The sequence below is a fragment of the Physella acuta genome, unplaced genomic scaffold (genome assembly GCF_028476545.2).
Source record: "Physella acuta isolate Inbredline_101_S28 unplaced genomic scaffold, ASM2847654v3 ptg000598l, whole genome shotgun sequence".
Classification (NCBI taxonomy): Eukaryota; Metazoa; Mollusca; class Gastropoda; family Physidae; genus Physella; species Physella acuta.
Genome location: NW_026732117.1, coordinates 302,175 through 324,359, shown reverse-complemented (window position 1 = coordinate 324,359; position 22,185 = coordinate 302,175). Strand labels below are relative to the sequence as shown.

General features: G+C 40.5%; 1 protein-coding gene across 1 annotated transcript; it reads left to right on the top strand.

The window, feature by feature from the left end:
• Positions 1–2,947: 2,947 nt before the first annotated feature.
• Positions 2,948–13,426, top strand: LOC131947542 (uncharacterized). The gene is made up of 14 exons (XM_059308793.1): positions 2,948–3,109; positions 4,139–4,286; positions 5,425–5,567; positions 6,024–6,159; positions 6,613–6,708; positions 6,985–7,109; positions 9,578–9,675; positions 10,191–10,275; positions 11,155–11,226; positions 11,522–11,620; positions 12,095–12,148; positions 12,309–12,413; positions 12,698–12,793; positions 13,238–13,426. The coding sequence occupies exons 1-14, from the start codon at positions 2,948–2,950 to the stop codon at positions 13,424–13,426; spliced, it is 1,608 nt and encodes a 535-aa protein (XP_059164776.1).
• The last annotated feature ends 8,759 nt before the right edge of the window (positions 13,427–22,185 follow it).

Below are 22,185 nucleotides of genomic sequence, written 5' to 3'. Positions count from 1 at the left end.
CTGATTTTAGTAGGGTTGTTCATCGTTTGTCCTGATTTTAGAAGGGTTGTTCATCTTTTGTCCTGATTTTAGTAGGCAGGGTTGTTCATCTTTTGTCCTGATTTTAGTAGGGTAGTTCATCTGTTGTCCTGATTTTAGTAGGGTTGTTCCTCTGTTGTCCTGATTTTAGTAGGGTTGTTCATCTGTTGTCCTGATTTTAGTAGGGTTGTTCATCGTTTGTCCTGATCTTAGTAGGGTTGTTCATCGTTTGTCCTGATTTTAGTAGGGTTGTTCCTCTGTTGTCCTGATTTTAGTAGGGTTGTTCATCTGTTGTCCTGATTTTAGTAGGGTTGTTCATCTGTTGTCCTGATTTTAGTAGGGTTGTTCATCTGTTGTCCTGATTTTAGTAGGGTTGTTCATCTTTTGTCCTGATTTTAGTAGGGTTGTTCCTCTGTTGTCCTGATTTTAGTAGGGTTGTTCATCTGTTGTCCTGATTTTAGTAGGGTTTTTCATCGTTTGTCCTGATCTTAGTAGGGTTGTTCCTCTCTAGTCCTGATTTTAGTAGGGTTGTTCCTCTCTAGTCCTGATTTTAGTAGGGTTGTTCCTCTCTAGTCCTGATTTCAGTAGGGTTGTTCCTCTCTAGTCCTGATTTTAGTAGGGTTGTTCATCTGTTGTCCTGATTTTAGTAGGGTTGTTCATCTGTTGTCCTGATTTTAGTAGGGTTGTTCATCGTTTGTCCTGATTTTAGTAGGGTTGTTCATCTTTTGTCCTGATTTTAGTAGGTAGGGTTGTTCATCTTTTGTCCTGATTTTAGTAGGGTTGTTCATCTGTTGTCCTGATTTTAGTAGGGTTGTTCTACTTTTGTCCTGATTTTAGTAGGGTTGTTCATCTTTTGTCCTGATTTTAGTAGGGTTGTTCCTCTGTTGTCCTGATTTTAGTAGGGTTGTTCATCTGTTGTCCTGATTTTAGTAGGATTGTTCATATGTTGTCCTGATCTTAGTAGGGTTGTTCATCTGTTGTCCTGATTTTAGTAGGGTTGTTCATCTTTTGTCCTGATTTTAGTAGGGTTGTTCATCTTTTGTCCTGATTTTAGTAGGGTTGTTCCTCTGTTGTCCTGATTTTAGTAGGGTTGTTCATCTGTTGTCCTGATTTTAGTAGGGTTGTTCATCGTTTGTCCTGATCTTAGTAGGGTTGTTCATCGTTTGTCCTGATTTTAGTAGGGTTGTTCATATGTTATCCTGATTTTAGTAGGGTTGTTCATCTTTTGTCCTGATTTTAGTAGGGTTGTTCATATGTTGTCCTGATTTTAGTAGGGTTGTTCCTCTCTAGTCCTGATTTTAGTAGGGTTGTTCCTCTCTAGTCCTGATTTTAGTAGGGTTGTTCATCTTTTGTCCTGATTTTAGTAGGGTTGCTCATCTGTTGTCCTGATTTTAGTAGGGTTGTTCATCTGTTGTCCTGATCTTAGTAGGGTTGTTCATCTGTTGTCCTGATTTTAGTAGGGTTGTTCATCTTTTGTCCTGATTTTAGTAGGGTTGTTCATCTTTTGTCCTGATTTTAGTAGGGTTGTTCCTCTGTTGTCCTGATTTTAGTAGGGTTGTTCATCTGTTGTCCTGATTTTAGTAGGGTTGTTCATCGTTTGTCCTGATCTTAGTAGGGTTGTTCATCGTTTGTCCTGATTTTAGTAGGGTTGTTCATATGTTATCCTGATTTTAGTAGGGTTGTTCATCTTTTGTCCTGATTTTAGTAGGGTTGTTCATATGTTGTCCTGATTTTAGTAGGGTTGTTCCTCTCTAGTCCTGATTTTAGTAGGGTTGTTCCTCTCTAGTCCTGATTTTAGTAGGGTTGTTCATCTTTTGTCCTGATTTTAGTAGGGTTGCTCATCTTTTGTCCAGATGCTCAAATCTGACTTGTAGGAATGTCGTCATGTCTGTATACCTGTGACCAATGACCTAACTTGATTGGAGACTGAAACACGAGACTGTTTGCATAAGGACCAACAGTTTTTCTGTGTAAATATTTAGGGTCCAGATCTAACAACATTATGACTTATTGCTGTGTCATTCTTTGATGATCTCGCTATTTTGTCTGTTGAAGACAGCTGCAGAAACCATGGGAAACAACAGAAGTGTACATGAAGAACCGTTGACACAAACACAGTACACACACCTGGACGAGAAGAGGAGGTAACCCTGATTGAAATTAGCCAATTAATTATATTTTAATTAGTTCACCAAAACCACGTTGAGCTAATTGAAACCTAATCTAACCAATCAAGTCGTAGTTGTGAAATAAAATAAAAACATCTCTAAGCGTGTGGTATTCTGACATCATGACGACCTTATTGCTAAAATCAACCAAGACTGGACGATATAAGGTCACACGGTGCGGCTAACTAACGACATAAGGTCACACGGTCCGGCTAACCAACGACGACATAAGGTCACACGGTACGGCTAACCAACGACGACATAAGGTCACACGGTACGGCTAACTAACAAGACTATTATCTCCAGGTATCTGGCGATGCTGAAGGAGAGAGAGGACCTGGTCTGGGAGCAGTCTCAAGATGACGTCACTGACACCGAATCCTCCACCGTCACAGGTTAATTAATTAAATGCTGCTTTTGTTAACGAACGTGGTGGAATGTATATTAATGGCCCACTATTTCAGGCGTCATTTAAAAATTAAGTCGTTGAGTACCCCGTTGATTTATAGGGTAGAGGAAGTAGAGTTCTTCTACATTATTGTGTGCTCTAAACGGCTTGGTCTCTGACTCTTGGCATGGTGTGTTTTTGGGAAGGACCTAGGACCTAGGACCTAGGACCTAGGACCTAGGACCTAGGACCTAGGACACGGAGTGTTAAAGCTATAGTTATGTTTAAGTATGACCAACATATAGATACATTTATTTTGTTGTAAATTTGTTTGCACACTTGATTTCAAACCTAGAAAATGTTTACTTACAAAATGTATTCGAGCAAAAATAATGTCAAGAAACATGACGTTTTTCCGACAGAGGCTCCCTCGAAATACGCTGATGTCCGACCCGAAGACTTCCTGTTTCCGTTCGAGAATTTGGTCTTTGAGGGAGGTGGCATCAAGGGACTCGCCTACCTAGGTGGGATAAAGGTGGGGATTTGGTATTTTATTGAGGTGGTATCTTTTACAAAAGGTTGGAATTTGATATTTTATTGAGGTGGTATCTTTTACAAAAGGTTGGAATTTGATATTTTATTGAGGTGGTATCTTTTACAAAAGGTTGGAATTTGATATTTTATTGAGGTGGTATCTTTTACAAAAGGTTGGAATTTGATATTTTATTGAGGTGGTATCTAGCACTGGCCTACGTAGGTGGATAAAAGGTGGGGATTTGATATTTTATTGAGGTGGTATCTTGCACAGGCCTACAATTGTCGTTTAATGGTCAGCATAGAATGTAAACAAGATTGGTACGGGTCAGTTGTAGGTTGACTTACAATAGTTTAGAATAGTCTAGAACGTAAGGGAAAGGCGTGAGTGAGTTGAGTTAACCCCGGGGCGTTTAGGTATTGTTAAATAAATGTTTGAACAGTGCCTTGTTTGGACTTGAATGAAAGTTCGGTCGCAACAAAGATGAGATTTATATTGGCCTACAGATGGGGCAATAATATTGGTCAATAAAAGTATGAGGGATAAAGTTAGGGATATTACTTTAAAAACTAAGTTTTAGGTAAAGAAGAAATATGTGAGTCAGTAACAGTGGTGAGATAAAGTTCATCTTTTGAGGGTTGATACAGTTGCTGGGTATAAGTCACAGAATACAGTGGTTGTAGGTGGTTGTAGGTGGTTGTAGGTGGTTGTAGGTGGTTGTAGGTGGTTGTAGGTGGTTGTAGGTGGTTGTAGGTGGTTGTAGGTGGTTGTAGGTGGTTGTAGGTGGTTGTAGGTGGTTGTAGGTGGTTGTAGGTGGTTGTAGGTGGTTGTAGGTGGTTGTAGGTGGTTGTAGGTGGTTGTAGGTGGTTGTAGGTGGTTGTAGTTAAAGCTGTGGTGGCGTGGGTAGAGGGTGGGACGATGTAGGAGACGGTTGGTGCGGCTTTACGGTAAAATAATGCCAATCATTACAAGAATTTTATATATTCGATTTTGTTTATGACTTCAAATATTTCATTGTACGTGTTTCAGTACTTGGAGGAAATAGGAATGATGCCACGAATTCGAAGGTTCGGTGGAAGTAGTGTAGGGTCGATAACCGCGACACTGGTAGCCCTGGGTTACAGTTCCGGCGAGATAGAAGTTTTCATGTCGGACGATCTGCAGGAAATATTTTTAGGTGAGTTCGTGGCGTCTTATTCCAACATCGGATGAGTTCATGACGTCATGAAGTCTTGTTCCAGCATCGGGTGAGTTCATGACGTCATGACGTCTTGTTTTAACATCGGGTGAGTTCATGACGTCATGACGTCTTGTTTTAACATCGGGTGAGTTCATGACGTCATGACGTCTTGTTCCAGCATCGGGTGAGTTCATGACGTCATGACGTCTTGTTCGACCATCTGTGAGTTCATGAGGTCATGACATATTGCACCACCCCTGGCAGTCTATTGTAGAAGGAGCCTGTCTGACCAACCAGACTCACTGAAGAATGTATGTCTTGCTGGTGCTACTAGTACCCCACCCCATTCTAGAATTGTTTGTCTTGCTGGTCATGCTAGTACCCCACCCCATTCGGGAATTGTTTGTCTTGCTGGTGCTACTAGTACCCCACCCCATTCTAGAATTGTTTGTCTTGCTGGTCATGCTAGTACCCCACCCCATTCTGTAATTGTTTGTCTTGCTGGTGCTAATAGTACCCCACCCCATTCTAGAATTGTTTGTTTTGCTGGTGCTACTAGTACCCCACCCCATTCTGGAATTGTTTGTCTTGCTGTTGCTACTAGTACCCCACCCCATTCAAGAATTGTTTGTTTTGCTGGTGCTACTAGTACCCCACCCCATTCAAGAATTGTTTGTTTTGCTGGTGCTACTAGTACCCCACCCCATTCTGGAATTGTTTCTCTTGCTGTTGCTACTAGTACCCCACCCCATTCAAGAATTGTTTGTTTTGCTGGTGCTACTAGTACCCCACCCCATTCAAGAATTGTTTGTTTTGCTGGTGCTACTAGTACCACACCCCATTCTGGAATTGTTTGTTTTGCTGGTGTTACTACTACCCCACCCCATTCGGGAATTGTTTGTCTTGCTGGTCCTACTACTACCCCACCCCATTCGGGAATTGTTTGTTTTGCTGGTGCTACTAGTACCCCACCCCATTCAAGAATTGTTTGTCTTGCTGGTGCTACTATTACCCCACCCCATTCTAGAATTGTTTGTTTTGCTGGTGCTACTAGTACCCCACCCCATTCAAGAATTGTTTGTTTTCCTGGTGCTACTAGTACCCCACCCCATTCTGGAATTGTTTCTCCCCCCAGACCACTCCTGCGGGTACTTCAGCCTTCTGCCCAACCTCTTGAGGAAATTTGGCTGGAATCCTGGCGACAGGTTTTCTGATTGGTACGGCCGGTTGATCAAAGAAAAGTCTTCGACAGCGAATCCTGACATGACCTTCTATGATGTAAGATAGTAAGATATGTATAGGTTTCCATGTTTAGAGGAATCTTCCAATATGAACTAATTTTTTTAAAATAGTTAACCTCCCTTCAAAGCAACCTCCCTCCCAATAACTTTTTAGTTTTACAAAGCACGAAGAGTGGTTCATGTATGCAATCTATTTTACTACTTTCCCAATTTATCCAAAAGTTAACCCAGGTCATCTTAACCCTAACCCAACCCATGTTAACCCAACCCATGTCTACAGTTGTACAGGGAACGTAGAGTGGAGCTGTGTATTGTGGTCACTTAGTCTAATCAACCTTGACCCTAACCCAACCCATCTTAACCCAACCCATGTCTACAGTTGTACAGAGAACGTAGAGTGGAGCTGTGTATTGTGGTCACTTAGTCTAATCAACCTTGACCCTAACCCAACCCATGTTAACCCAACCCATGTTAACCCAACCCATCTCTACAGTTGTACAGGGAACGTAGAGTTGAGCTGTGTATTGTAGTCACCAACCTGAACCAGATGAGGAGTGAGTACTGCCACCCCAAAACTACACCGGATATGCCGATAAGGGAAGCAGTGCGCATGTCAATGGCTTTGCCAGGTCGGTTAAGGTTTTTATAACAATAACATTTTAATTAATAAATAACAATTTTAAGTTTCTTATCATGAATAGTACAGGAGCTGTTAACAATACAGTGTTTCTTTTAGACATTTTTCTCCGGCTGTGGAAGCAAATTTGTTAAAATCTTTAATTAGGATTTAGCATCATTACAACTCATCTTGTATATTCCGCATCTTATAAAGAGGGGAAGTGTTAAACGGCGAAAACTGTCAAAATCTCATTAAATTTTTGTGCAGGATTCCAATACTTTCTCTATACTCCAGAACCGAGAGAGTAAAAACCACCCTCTCAAAATTTGAACAAACCGAAATAAAGGGAAAGGAAATTTTAATGTTTCAATTAGTTTGTTTCCTTGCAATATATCATTGTTTTATTTGACGAATTACTTTAGTAGAAAAAGAAGTAATGTCCATGTTCTATTTCCTCTAAAAGGTATCTTTACTGCCCGTTTCTATGACAACCACGGTCGAACGGACACGTATGTTGATGGTGGTCTCCTGTGTAACTACCCGATACACTGTTTTGATGGTCAGTTGTGTTACCTTCGTGTATCTCGTCCATACGTTAGACATAGAGATTTGTTTTTCGTTCACTCTCTTCAAGGTGTATTACAAGTTATTTCATGTTGTTGTTGTTTTTTTGTGTGGTTATTTTATCTTTAGTTTTTTGTCCAACGAAAAAAAATATTCTGCTACTGCCTCCACTGAATACCGTTAACTTCAACCACTCTTCTTCCCCTGCCCTGCAATACACTCCAATATGAATTCACCCCATACTGAACTACAATCCTGTCATCTATTCCAGGCTGGTACCTATCAATGGCTAAAGAAGATTCGTTCCTGCACCGTGTAAAATCTTTGAAAGAGTTACCGTACTTGAAGGCTCAGTTCTTTCAACCGCCAAGTAACAAAACAGTGGGGTTTCTTGTGGTAGGTAGATGTACAGTGGGGTGTCTTGTGGTAGGTAGATGTACAGTGGGGTTTCTTGTGGTAGGTAGATGTACAGTGGGATTTCTTGTGGTAGGTAGATGTACAGTGGGATTTCTTGTGGTAGGTAGATGTACAGTGGGGTTTCTTGTGGTAGGTAGATGTACAGTGGGGTTTCTTGTGGTAGGTAGATGTACAGTGGGGTTTCTTGTGGTAGGTAGATGTACAGTGGGGTTTCTTGTGGTAGGTAGATGTACAGTGGGGTTTCTTGTGGTAGGTAGATGTACAGTGGGATTTCTTGTGGTAGGTAGATGTACAGTGGGGTTTCTTGTGGTAGGTAGATGTACAGTGGGATTTCTTGTGGTAGGTAGATGTTACATTTAAACCAGCCAAATACAGTGGGGTTTCTTGTGGTAGTTAGATGTACAGTGGGGTGTCTTGTGGTAGGTAGATGTACAGTGGGGTTTCTTGTGGTAGGTAGATGTACAGTGGGATTTCTTGTGGTAGGTAGATGTACAGTGGGATTTCTTGTGGTAGGTAGATGTACAGTGGGGTTTCTTGTGGTAGGTAGATGTACAGTGGGGTTTCTTGTGGTAGGTAGATGTACAGTGGGGTTTCTTGTGGTAGGTAGATGTACAGTGGGGTTTCTTGTGGTAGGTAGATGTACAGTGGGGTTTCTTGTGGTAGGTAGATGTACAGTGGGGTGTGTTGTGGTAGGTAGATGTACAGTGGGGTGTCTTGTGGTAGGTAGATGTACAGTGGGGTTTCTTGTGGTAGGTAGATGTACAGTGGGGTGTGTTGTGGTAGGTAGATGTACAGTGGGGTTTCTTGTGGTAGGTAGATGTACAGTGGGGTTTCTTGTGGTAGGTAGATGTACAGTGGGGTGTGTTGTGGTAGGTAGATGTACAGTGGGGTTTCTTGTGGTAGGTAGATGTACAGTGGGGTTTCTTGTGGTAGGTAGATGTACAGTGGGGTTTCTTGTGGTAGGTAGATGTACAGTGGGGTTTCTTGTGGTAGGTAGATGTACAGTGGGGTTTCTTGTGGTAGGTAGATGTACAGTGGGGTTTCTTGTGGTAGGTAGATGTTACATTTAAACCACCCAAATACAGTGGGGTTTCTTGTGGTAGGTAGATGTACAGTGGGGTTTCTTGTGCTAGGTAGATGTACAGTGGGGTTTCTTGTGGTAGGTAGATGTACAGTGGGGTTTCTTGTGGTAGGTAGATGTACAGTGGGGTTTCTTGTGGTAGGTAGATGTTACATTTAAACCACCCAAATACAGTGGGGTTTCTTGTGGTAGGTAGATGTACAGTGGGTTTCTTGTGGTAGGTAGATGTACAGTGGGATTTCTTGTGGTAGTTAGATGTACAGTGGGGTTTCTTGTGGTAGGTAGATGTACAGTGGGGTTTCTTGTGGTAGGTAGATGTACAGTGGGGTTTCTTGTGGTAGGTAGATGTACAGTGGGGTTTCTTGTGGTAGGTAGATGTACAGTGGGGTTTCTTGTGGTAGGTAGATGTACTGGGGGGTGTCTTGTGGTAGGTAGATGTACAGTGGGGTGTCTTGTGGTAGGTAGATGTACAGTGGGGTGTCTTGTGGTAGGTAGATGTACAGTGGGATTTCTTGTGGTAGGTAGATGTACAGTGGGATTTCTTGTGGTAGGTAGATGTACAGTGGGATTTCTTGTGGTAGGTAGATGTTACATTTAAACCAGCCAAATACAGTGGGGTGTCTTGTGGTAGGTAGATGTACTGGGGGGTGTCTTGTGGTAGGTAGATGTACTGGGGGGTGTCTTGTGGTAGGTAGATGTACAGTGGGGTGTCTTGTGGTAGGTAGATGTACAGTGGGGTTTCTTGTGGTAGGTAGATATACAGTGGGATTTCTTGTGGTAGGTAGATGTACAGTGGGATTTCTTGTGGTAGGTAGATGTTACATTTAAACCAGCCAAATACAGTGGGGTGTCTTGTGGTAGGTAGATGTACTGGGGGGTGTCTTGTGGTAGGTAGATGTACAGTGGGGTGTCTTGTGGTAGGTAGATGTACAGTGGGGTTTCTTGTGGTAGGTAGATGTACAGTGGGGTTTCTTGTGGTAGGTAGATGTTACATTTAAACCAGCCAAATGCAGTGGGATGTCTTGTGGTAGGTCGATGTAATGTGGGATTTCCTATGGTAGGAAGATGGTACATTTAAACCTGCCAGTAAAATACAGTGGGATTTCATGTGGTAGGTCGATTAGTTTATTACTTTCTAATACACGCAGAGGGCTGCATACGGTCGTCGTATTTTAAATCAAGAATTGTAAACCGCAAAACTTGGCATTAGTTTTAAAAAACAGTTACATGTAATGTTTATTACAGTTAAAAGTGTGAAATATGATGTTTTTTCCAGTTTGATGAGTAAAATGTGATGTTTGTCCAAGTTTTCTCAGTAAAATGTGGTTTTCCAAGTTTGATGAGTAAAATGTCATGTTTTCCCCAGTATGATGACATCGAGTTGGAGGTCATGCGGTACAGACTAGAACACAGATACGGCTGTAACGAACCAGCAACTCCAAGTAAACAAACAAAATTGTTTAAGTGAGTTCTTTCCCTTGTTTGACAATGTACATGAGATCTTCTGTTTTATTCAAGTGTTGAAATGAATTAGTTTCAATCATAAAGTATCAGCCTTCCCGGCCAGGCCCTGCACTGGCCGTTGTGACAAATTTCTCTGTTAAGGACAGGAAGTTGTGTGTTTATTAAGCAGCGTGTACCAGTCGCTGTCCTGGTATTTTTAAGTATATTATATTTCAAATTTAATTTCTATATACGAATACAGGCGTTTGAAGAAATGAATATCCCTCTAAACCTAAAGGTAAAGCTAACCATAACTACAACCAACGACAACAAAAACCACAACCAAAACTACAAACACAGGCACAAGTACAGAGAAACAGACACAAACACAAACAAACAAAAACACAAACATAAACACAGACATACACACAAACAAAAACATAATAACAAACATAAAGATAGATTAAAGTATTTTTTTAAATTAATATTTAGTGGTTTCGAATGACCCGCTTTCCCCCAAAATGTGTTTTGCCCAGCTTGAACCAGAAGAAGAAATCTGCCAAAGGAAAAGCTGACCGTGAACACAGACGAATCGTCAAGGCCGTGGAGAATTTCATGAAGGTCAGGGCTTGATGGGACAACGTTTGGTTTGGTTTTGTGTAAACTTTTGTATTGTTACGTTAAAAGATTATTTGCTATGGTTCAATGTTTGGTTTGGTTTTGTGTAAACTTTTGAATTGTGACGTTAAAAGATTATTTGCTATGGTTCAATGTTTGAATTTAATTAAGTCGAGGTTTTAAGATCCACATATCTGATAATTTGGGATATATAAATGTGAACGCGAGAGATTGGGCTGGCTCCCTATATGCTCTTTGTCGAACACTGAATAGGGTGTAACATTTTACAAGTACAATCATGGGGACAACCATTTACAAGATATAAATATAGGGTAAATCGCACGGGGCCTAAACTAGCTGACCGGTTTAAAGAGACAATTTTTGAGTTCATAGTCCAGTGGGAATATTTAGGGGGGGGGTGGTAGGAAGTAGATACAGGCCAGTAAGAAATTCGAGTTTGTCTTCTAACAAATGGTTAGAGTATAGATATCCTTGGCTTAACAGCTTTTGATTCACTAGTAAACCGTAGCAACCACAATAAGTGCCCCGTCCCGTTTGTAAGAATTTACTGTAGCTGGTTTGGTAACATTATCAAATACCATTAGAGAACAACGGCCTTAAACTCGCATTTACATCCACATGTACGCAGACACAAGCCTAATACTCACATTAACACTCACAACTTCCTTCACACTCACATTTATACTCACACCCACACACCTTCACACTCACATCTATACTCACACTAGTCACACACACACACTTCCACTACTATTTGTATAGAGTCATCACTTTAAATAGCGCCATAGTCCTTTTACCAGTAGGATCATTTTGTGTTGAACTCTAACCCTAACCCACAATCCTCAACCATTACCCCTACAGGCCCTAAACAAGCACAATTTAGACGACAATGAATTTATTGACAAACACGAACTACAGGATGCACTTGAAGACGTAAGGAATTCTTTTATATGCTAATTTACACAAATCTATTTTTAATCTTGTTTGTTTGCTTTTTGTGTTCAGTAACGTTATATTCTAGGAGACAGCGAAATTTTCTAGGATCGTATGATGCAGGTCTACGGTTGTTGAGGTTCATGGTTTCTTGGCCGAAGACAGTTGCAAATATATTTTGTCTAATAGGTTTCATGTTTTTTTAAGGTGCTGGTACCTTGTTTCTTTGTGTCTTTTTAAGTAGCAATATTCAACTATCGAGTGTGCAGGCGTTGATTGCGTTGTTTTTCCCCAGAGAACTGTGTTTTCTGAAGACGATGCCAGGATTCTTTTCGGAGAGGATGTGGGGGTGGATGCGGCGTTCGACATTTTAGACAACGACGAGAATGGGCGGGTAAGTCAATTGTCGGGCCGGTCAGGTAGGTAATTGGACGGTCAGGTGGGTAATTGGACCGGACGGTCAGGTAGGTAATTGGACGTTCAGGTGGGTAATTGGACCGGACGGTCAGGTAGGTAATTGGACGGTCAGGTGGGTAATTGGACCGGACGGTCAGGTAGGTAATTGGACGTTCAGGTGGGTAATTGGACCGGACGGTCAGGTAGGTAATTTGACCGAACGTTCAGGTAGGTAATTTGACCGAACGGTCAGGTAGGTAATTGGACCGGACGGTCAGGTAGGTAATTAGACCGGACGGTCAAGTGGGTAATTGGACCGGACGGTCTGGTAGGTAGGCCTACTTGTAGGTGCTCAGGCCGCAAGCTGAATAAGTTGTTTACTTTTAGAATTTGTCTATTGTACCGTTTTGGTATTAAATGATGTTCAAACAATGTTCATTTTGCTCATAAATTTGAATTGATCTTGTTTTAGATAGCGCTTCGGGAGTTGATCCAATTTATTGAAGAGCAAGGAATCCGGTTTCTGGTAGGAAATTTTTGTTTCTTTATTTTGTTTGTTTTGTGAGAGTATTTATTATTTATAACATGGATTATATACCCTGACCACTATAACATTTCCACCTCCACACCCCACCTCCCCCCCCTACACATACGAACCATATAAAGAAATCGTATAAAATTTCCAGACGAGGTTCCAGGGATTTGGAAGAAGAGACGTCCAGAACTTGGGCGATTTTTTATCAGCTCTGATTGACACGATGTGTATCAACCTCAAATATGTCTTTGTTAAGGTCAGATATAGCTTTCGTATTGCTTAGGGTCGGCTATTGCTTTTTTGTATTGGGCAGGTGGTCAGTAGTTTGATTTGGGCGTAACGAGTAGTAAACTCCTAATTTAGAGACGAGTGTAAGCGATGTCATCAAACTAATTCTAAAAAATATTCAATGTTATATTTAATTCTCAAAATGCTCAATCTGATTTTCAAAATGTTCACACATTTTGTTCAACTACAAAATGTATATTTTAAAAATATGATGAGCTCAGCACAAAAATTTGGCATATTTCATCACGCCAGGAAACTGATGACTTCAGGACAGTGGGCATCAACACAGGGCATATCGGGACCTCGGATTATGCCCTGGAAGAGGCAGATAAAAAGTTCCTCCTACAGGTATGGCAGCGTGTAAAAAAATTAAGTTCACATTTTATAATGTCATTAGAGATCAACCTTTGTATTACAGTCATGTCCTAAATATACGAACATAATTATATGCTAATCGTATGCTAAAAGTTTAGCTGACAGACCTAATGAACTAACACAGTGTATGAATATCACTAAATAATCTCGAAAGTTGGTTTAGCAAAGCTAAATAGAATTATAGGTAACACGTTTAGAATTATTTATTAAAAACATTTCTACCTCTCCAAACAAGATGCATTGACAAACTCAACACCTAAAATGGTTGTCGTGTTTTTAGCAAGTTGATTACCTACTTTATTCAGTTGTATTTCAGGGCAGGGCGTTGGACATTTACTTTCACAGCCAGCAGTTGCTAGTGTATCGAACTATCGATTAGAGAGATTGTAAATGTATTGTTTTGTCTCTTGTTAACAGAGGGGCTACAACGCTACCAGGGCGTTCTTGAAGTATTACGTGGCTAAAGGCAGGGAGTGCCAGAGGAAAACCATAGACCATCTTCTCAATGGGGGCCCTAACACAGACGTTACAGATGGGGGCCTATTGCCAGACACTGCTAGTGGGGGCCCTGCTAAAGACAACACTTCTAATGGGGCCTCACGATAGACATTGCTAGTGGGGGCCCAGATTTGGGGACCTGGTGCTAGACATTGCTAGTGGGGCACACACTGCACAAGTTACAGATAGGGGCCTTACACTTGACATTGCTGATGGGGATCATGCTAAACCCATAAGTCAATCATTTTTAATGCTAAAATCGACTTAAATCATTCTAAATACTATACATATTTTACTGTGAGATATTTTGTTTGAGATCATTTGCCCACGATATCGCTTTTCCTAATATAAAATGTGTCCTGATACAATTTGTCTTCATATCTTTTGTCCTGAGATCATTTGTCAGTAAGATATATTGTCTTCAATATTTTGTCTGCTTAATTCGTAATATATATATATATATATATATATATATATATATATATATATATATATATATATATATGTATATATGTATATATATATATATGTATATATATATATATATATATATATATATATATATATATATATATATATATATATATATATATATATATATGTAAAAGCCTAGCATGAGTACCTAGTACCCACTTATTATTACGGTGACTGCACAAAATTCAAGGTTTGAAAACAGCCGAATTGCAAAAGTTGAAAGGACAAGCAATTTGTTATTTTAAATGCTGTTCTAGTTATTTTATTTTAATTCTCTAGATTTAATAGACATCTGTTACAACTTGAATAGGCTTTAAAGTTTGCCAGTACTAACGTGCTGAGTTGCTAACAGCATTTTGAATCACCCTCACCATTAAGTGAAACAACAGCTTGTTGCAGTTCAATCTTTATTGCCTTGTGGGACCTGTTGTTGCGTGTTCAAAAATTAAGATTTAATAAAATTTGTTCAAATTGTAGGATCAAAGGATTTTTTCGTTGTTAAACAATTTGTCAGGTGGTATAATAATCGTGTAGGTACATTCACTAAAATGTTACAGTCACTTCTTCTTCTTCTTCGTTCTTAATTATTAGTGTTGAAGGGGATCGAGATTTATCTGCCAGTGGGTTTGAACTCGAGACTGTTCGAATTTATCAACCATGAGCTTTTTGCTGACTCGACCACGCCTCCAACACAATTTAGCGTTACGTTTCAACTGGTTTTGCACCATTGAGGCCAGGGAGTGCCAGAGGAAAACCACAGGACATCTTCTCAATGGGGGCCCTAACACAGACGTCCAACCAAGAACAAACTACAAGGCAGCAGTTGTTTAATTTTTGGAGTTGTCTCTCCTAGAAGAGTGGCTGTCCCCAGCTAACGAGCCTCATCTGCCCGAGGGTTCGAACTCGAGACTTTTCGGTTTAGCAACCATGAGCTTTACCGACTCGACTACGCCGACCCCTTAACAGTCACTAAAATGTTACATTCACTAAAATGTTACAGTCACTAAAATGGTAAACTAATACAATTTTATGTATGGCGAGGTCGGGTGGTGGTGCTCACGAACTGCTAACCCGAAAGTCTCGAGTTCGGATCCCGGGTTCGAGACTGCAGGACTGAACACTCCAATCTATCATGGGTACTGGAAACCAACTCCAATCTATGATGGGTACGTGAGTCACGCTAGGGAAACAAGGCTGCTGGGTAAAGTGCTGACCACACCATTCTTTGTATCCCGTTGTCTACTGCATATACCCCACGTGTCGTGGACACGAAAGGGGAAAATGTTGATGAATACTTCTGTGGACGCTTTGTCTAAAGTAATAGAAAAGTAAATACTACACTATGTGTTATAACACCAACAGGGATGTAACCTAGACTGTGCGTGTAGTTGGTGTTTTAAAGAGTCACATATTTGTTTTCCATTTTACTTGGAAACATTGAATAAAAGCTAACCAAACTGTGTACGAATATATTTAAATAAATAAATAAAATCTTTAAAAAAAACAAATTAAATATAAAATAAGTGTACAGCTTTGAAGATGTTAAACATACAATACAAAAAGTTGAGAGGGGGCGGCGTGGTTTGGCTATAGGGTAATAATTGCAAACTCCAAAAGCTCCGACTTCAGGCAGGTGAGGGTTTGTTTTATTTAGTCTTATGTTTTGGATGCCGTTTGTGGTTGTTCGTCTTATATGTTGCGCGACGCCCTAGATCACCATTAAAGGCGTGGTTGTGTTTCACAACACAATCTTAATGAGAAACTTCTAAACCCAATAAACATCGCCAACTGCAGTCGAACTAGCTCTCAAATTTCTAACAGCACACGTTATCCCAGGAACCTACAACTAGATGGGATCACAAGCGTCAACAAGGAAACAACGACTCTAATAAGGACCAAGATGAGCAGTAATGATACTAGAACAACCCAACAGCTGTTTCTTCTCTCTGTGGTCTGATCCTCAGCAACACACCAAAATCTATCCAACAGCCAATGTTACTTCATTACCCCTAGCCCTCGATACTTGGGAGGTACGCTAAAATATTAAAATTTGAGATCTTTTAAGGTACTCTAACTAGTTCTAGATCGTGTGAAGTACTAATAATTTAATTTGGCATTGTTCTATCATTAGAATTTTGATAAGATAATTATATTAAATAACCTGATTTTATTTAATTGTCATTTTGTTTGTCTGATTAAAAAGCATTGAATGGTCACCAAAAATTAAATAATTAATAAATTCTAAAATCTGCATAAAATACTCCATAAACATTGACGCTTTATTTCCTTCACTAGGTTCGAATATTACCTAAAGTTTTTGTAAAACAACGTACAAGGAAATTGTAAAATCGAAGTAATGATTACTCTTTGATTCCATCTTCACGCATACAAGTTTTCAAATGATGTTATATAGCTTGCTGATACACCTAACCAATCAGAACCATAGTCCTATCACTGAATGGCCTATATGGTACAGTGCTGCTAGGTACAGTGCTGCTAGGTACAGTTCTGCTAGGAGCGAAAAAAATTGTTTTTGAAGAAGGAAACACAAGCATTTTAAATGGCTTTGGTACTTTATGCAAAGTTATATTTAAATTTTAGAGATCAAACACTTTTCTCGTTATTGAAAAGTTTTCTTGGACTTTCTATTCGTATTAATGTAATAGGGGTTATGTTAATCAGCAAGTTAGCTTTCCTTGAAGTTTTGTTTGTCAAGGACTACGACTCCCGATAACTTTTCAACAGTAATTAAATTTGATTATTTCCCTTGAGCTAAATAAAATGTATTTACAAACGCTATTGTATTAATAAATACGAGCCGGCCCGCGGCATAACATACGCCGCTATTTAGTTGTTTCTAATTTTCAATAATTCATAATTTGTGAATTCGACAGTACCAACGCTGACACTGAAAATATTTCTTTAAAACACTATAAGTAGCTCGTTAAGGACCATAACCCCCCCCCTTCCTTCCCTCCCCCCCCTCCTCCCCCCCCCCCCCCCTACGTTTAAAATCGTTGGCTCTTCTTGTAAACATTTTGAGTGAACACAGCTCACTAAAACCATGTAGGGGTGGGGAGGTAGGGAGAGCGTTTGCAGCTTGTTTTCTAACGGCTCGAAGAGGAGAATTATATATATAGATTAATGCTTACCTCAATTTAAAACAACATTGTGATGACCATTTCTAGTTTACCGAGCTAATATTATGCGCGTTACGTGGTAATTTTGAAAAAAATTCTGTGGGGTGGAATTAATATTTGTAAATTTAAAATTTAATAAACGTCAAATTTTGTTTTCTATATTTTGTTCTTTCATTTGTTTGTTTTTTTTTCAGGCAAAAACCTCAAATTTATAAAAACAGACAGACAGACAGACAGACAGACAGACAGACAGAGAGACAGACAGACAGACAGACAGACAGACAGACAGACAGACAGACAGACAGACAGACAGACAGACAGACAGACAGACAGGCAGGCAGACAGGCAGACAGGCAGGCAGGCAGGCAGGCAGGCAGGCAGGCAGGCAGACAGACAGACAGACAGACAGACAGACAGACAGACAGAAGGGCAGGCGACCGGCGGGCGGGCGGACAGACAGACGGACGGACGGACAGACAAACAAATAGGCAAATGCTTACGTAAAATTAGTAAAATTACGCTACTACTAATAAACCAGGTTCCTGAAGATTTAAAATGTTTTTCAGCTTCTGTTTCCGAGTGTTTTCAAAAATTTTGCACCACTAGTCGGGTCTGGGAGTATTTCGAATATTCTGGTACCTCCCATGAGTCAACACACTACTGATTCCCTTCCTACTGAAGCCTCTAGAGCAGGTGTTCGATGAATGCTACTCACGATGGACACGATTTCTCGAACTATCACGATTCCCTCTGCTCAAGTATTGGTTCTCGTACTTTCCCAATAAATCCACTTATTGTTGAAATGTTAACCAGAAAATAAAATTAGCTTATATCGTTCCATGACCCAAGGGCGGTATATTTTTTAATTAACTAGGAAGTGAATTGATGCAACAACACCCTTCAATGGTGTGAACTGAGTTAAATTGTATGTTCTAGTAGGTTGAGTGGGGCAGAAAAAAACGGAGAAGTATGGCCAAACTGTCAACTCCCACAATCTATTCCCGTCTAACTTTGGCCTGCAGACAGGAAATTATGACCTAGCTACAAGTTTAATGTGTGTATATCTATTCACAAATAGCTATTTTAAATGTTTTTGTCTCACACTTACACACACACACACACACACATACACAAACACAAACACACACACACATACCGCATGTACATGCTCTCACACACAACAACACGCAAAAACTCACACACTCTATAAAACACTTTTATCATAGATGTACTGTGTACCCTAAAAGTCAGCCACAGACTACGGTGTTAGATGTATGTTACATACATTTGTAACGAACACACTAACATACTAACAAGAACCTGTTCTGTCCCCTACTGTTAGATTAAGTTCAGTGGCGTAGCGAGGTCGGGTGTCACCCGGTGCGGTGCGGCACTTAATGGTGTCACCCCCCCCCCCCCCCCCCCAGAGGCGTAGCGACCCTTCCCGGGGACAAACTTTCAAATTTTTAATTTGCACCCCCCCCCCCCCTCAGACTTTCGATTTGCACCCCCCTCAAACTTTCTATTTGCACCTCCCCCCCCCCCCTCAAACTTTCTATTTGCACCCTCCCCCCTCAAGTTTTTCTCTATATATTTTGCTATTTTTTTGCCTTGGTGTCACCCCCCTAAATGGTGTCACCCCCCCCCCCTCGCTACGCCTCTGATTAAGTTATATACATTTGTAACGAACACACTGACAAGCAAGCTGTTCCCATGATTTGATGCACCCTAGCAGGAAGAAGCTAGCATGTCACTTAAAAAATGCGTGGGTCTCAATCCAACTCTCAGCACAGTATCACAACCCTAGAATAACGTATTCCATTTTTAGTTGCAGAAATTTCCCAACACTTCAGCTTTAAACAATTGCCTGGTAATGATTTGAACTGAAGTAGGTTAGATGTTGTTCAACAGCGACCAGTCTAACAATGCATGGACTCTCGTGTGAGTACTGTTAACATACTTGGACGTTTGTTAAAAAAACGGAGAAGTTGACATCCTGACAGGCAACCACTTGAGTTTGGATGGGCTGACTGTCGTGTTGGTCGTGTGGATGGTTTGAAACAGACGTCAGTTGTGTGATAATCCCAACTGGTGGATGAGCAGTGAGCTGATTACGATAATCTCAACCTACCTAGGATTAAAAGATGAAACACCTCAGTCGTGCTAGTCTTGTAGTTTTCGTGCTAGAGTTCGCAGGATTTTTTTGTAAGTAGACGCAGATAAATCTTTTTTTGCTGTCTCAAGGGGTTTGTTCTAAATCTCATCTCAACAACTATTTCAGTAGAGTAGCGATTGCCTGTGTTTTTAGTCAATAGACGAGGCGCGACCATGGGGGGGGGGGGGGGGGGACAAGGGGTAAGAACAAAGGATGACAAGGATGACGATGAGATGGTTGATGACATTAGTAGATGTTATATCAGAGGACATGACACGTTATACTAAAACAGTCCATACACAAGTAGTATAGGGACAGTCAATAGACAGCTACTTTCACAACACAATCACTTTCACAACACAATCACTTTCACACCACAATCACTTTCACACCACCATCACTTTCACACCACCATCACTTTCACACCACAATCACTTTCACACCACAATCACTTTCACACCACACCACTTTCACAACACAACCACTTTCACACCACAATCACTTTCACACCACAATCACTTTCACACCACAACCACTTTCACACCACAATCACTTTCACACCACACCACTTTCACACCACAATCACTTTCACACCACAATCACTTTCACACCACAACCACTTTCACACCACAATCACTTTGACACCACAATCACTTTCACAACACAATCACTTTCACACCACCATCACTTTCACAACACACTCACTTTCACAACACAATCACTTTCTCACCACAATCACTTTCCCACCACAATCCCTTTCACACCACAACCACTTTCACACCACAATCACTTTTACACCACAATCACTTTCACAACACAATCACTTTCACACCACAATCACTTTCATAACACAATCACTTTCATAACACAATCACTTTCTCACCACAATCACTTTCATAACACAATCACTTTCATAACACAATCACTTTCGTAACACAATCGCTTTCCCACTCGTTAACCGTGTGTGACCAACAAAACATCCTCACTGAGCTCACGTGCTGACACACTAAAACAACACGCTACACGCCATTTAACAAAACGTTCATGCACGCACTTGCACTTGCCACAAGAGAGACACAGTTTGCAACAGTGACGGATGTAGTTGGGTTGGGTTCTTGGCTGTACGTTTCGCTGCTTGTCGCTTCATTCATTATACTGTAAAATATATACGTAACTGTAGAGGATTGGCGACAAATTGGCGTGCAGATCATACTTAATTTTTTAATTCTGCTCACATTGAAGTGTCATCTGGCGTCCGTTTCTAGTCTGTTGACGTGTGTGTAGACGGCGTAGGTGTCCGGAAAACTAAGTCCAGATTACAAATCATCTAGATAGCCGAAAACTAAGTCGAGATAACAGATTATCAAGATAGACAAAAACATAAGTTTAGCGTCGACGTATTAGCTGTACTTCAAATCTCCTCATATACTTGATGTATGTCGTTCAATGAGAATGTGCGTGCATGTGTTAATGAAGGGGTTTTTTTAAAACAGTGTTGCCGCGATTTGTTTGGTGAAGTGATCTAACATGTCTATGTAGATCTACATGTTTGCTAACAAAATGGGAGGGGAGGTGTATAGTTTATGTCATGTCTTTATGTGCTAAAGTTAAAGGTAGCATACAAGAAAAGGCTACTATCGACCCTGGTTACTTTTAGGCTACTAAAAAATCTGTTTTCAACGTTGTTAGCCTAGGTTAAAGTGACGGTAGAAAGTAATCAACGATTGTTTAATGCGGCGCATTAATTTAATTTCTGCCATACCAGGAATCAACAGATCTATTTATGCACATACATTAGAAGCCCATCTAATCCATATCGCAACACTGGATTACATGTTTCCATAATATATGGATAATATGTTTACTTATATGGATTATATGTTTACATATATGGATTAAATGTTTACATATACGGATTATATGTTTACATATTTTTTGTGATAGCAAACGGTATTCCGTTTTTACATTGAAGGGTACATACAATGAAATACAAAATTTTAAATACAAAATTTTAAATACAAAATTACAACGTTGTAAAACTGTTTCCCTACCACCACCACCACTACATGACGATTTTATCGAACACCATCCCACCCCCTATATTATATAGCCAAGACACATGCATCTATAACAGAATTGCATGAAGCACTAACATGTGTATGAAGTATTGTTCCCGCAATCTGATACAACATTGATATATTGTATTCTCTTAACCAGTTATTAAGTATAACAAAAACAAACAATCATACGGTGTCTATTGGAAGATTTTAAAATCCTTACAGTATTTAAAACAGATGTAATATTCCTTATAAGGGAAGTATGAAATCCTTTCACTTGAAGACAAGGTCTAACCCCTTTTCTTTTAACTCCTACCGCCTAGCTAAGATTCGGCCAAGAGATAATAAAATAAAACTCTTACATGTGGACATGAGTCAATGTAAGCACATACCTCTACACCCTCCAGCTAAATTAAGTACGCAGCAATCTCCCATACACAATAATGCCTACACATCCATTCATCACACATCCACATACCCGCACGCCACTCACACCCCAAAACACAGCACATACACCCCTTCCTCCCCCCCCCCCCACACACACAAACACCCAGACCATCCTAGCCCGTCCACTCACAAGCCAACCTGACCAGACTCACACACACCCACATACTAGCACACCTAGAACGGATCAGCACCCCCCCCCTACACACACACCAAGACCATCCTAGCCTGTCCACTCACAAGCCAACCTAACCACACACACACACACCCACACACTAACACACCTAAACCCGATCAACTCACACACACACATACACACACACACACCACCTAACCTTAACAGGTTCCCAACCCTCTCCACAGATCTCGGCTGTGCCTCCAAACGTTGTGACCTTGACCTCCACACCCAAGAGACGACCCTGGTGCTACTGAAGGGGGACACAGGCTCAGTGCTCTGTGACGCCTCATGTTACGGCACACACGATATCACAGTCACGTGGACGGACCCCCGGGGCAACGAAATTGGTCCCCACCCTCATAGGTGGGTAAACAAAAAAGTTTATCTATCCTAAATCAACAGAAACAAAATACACGATT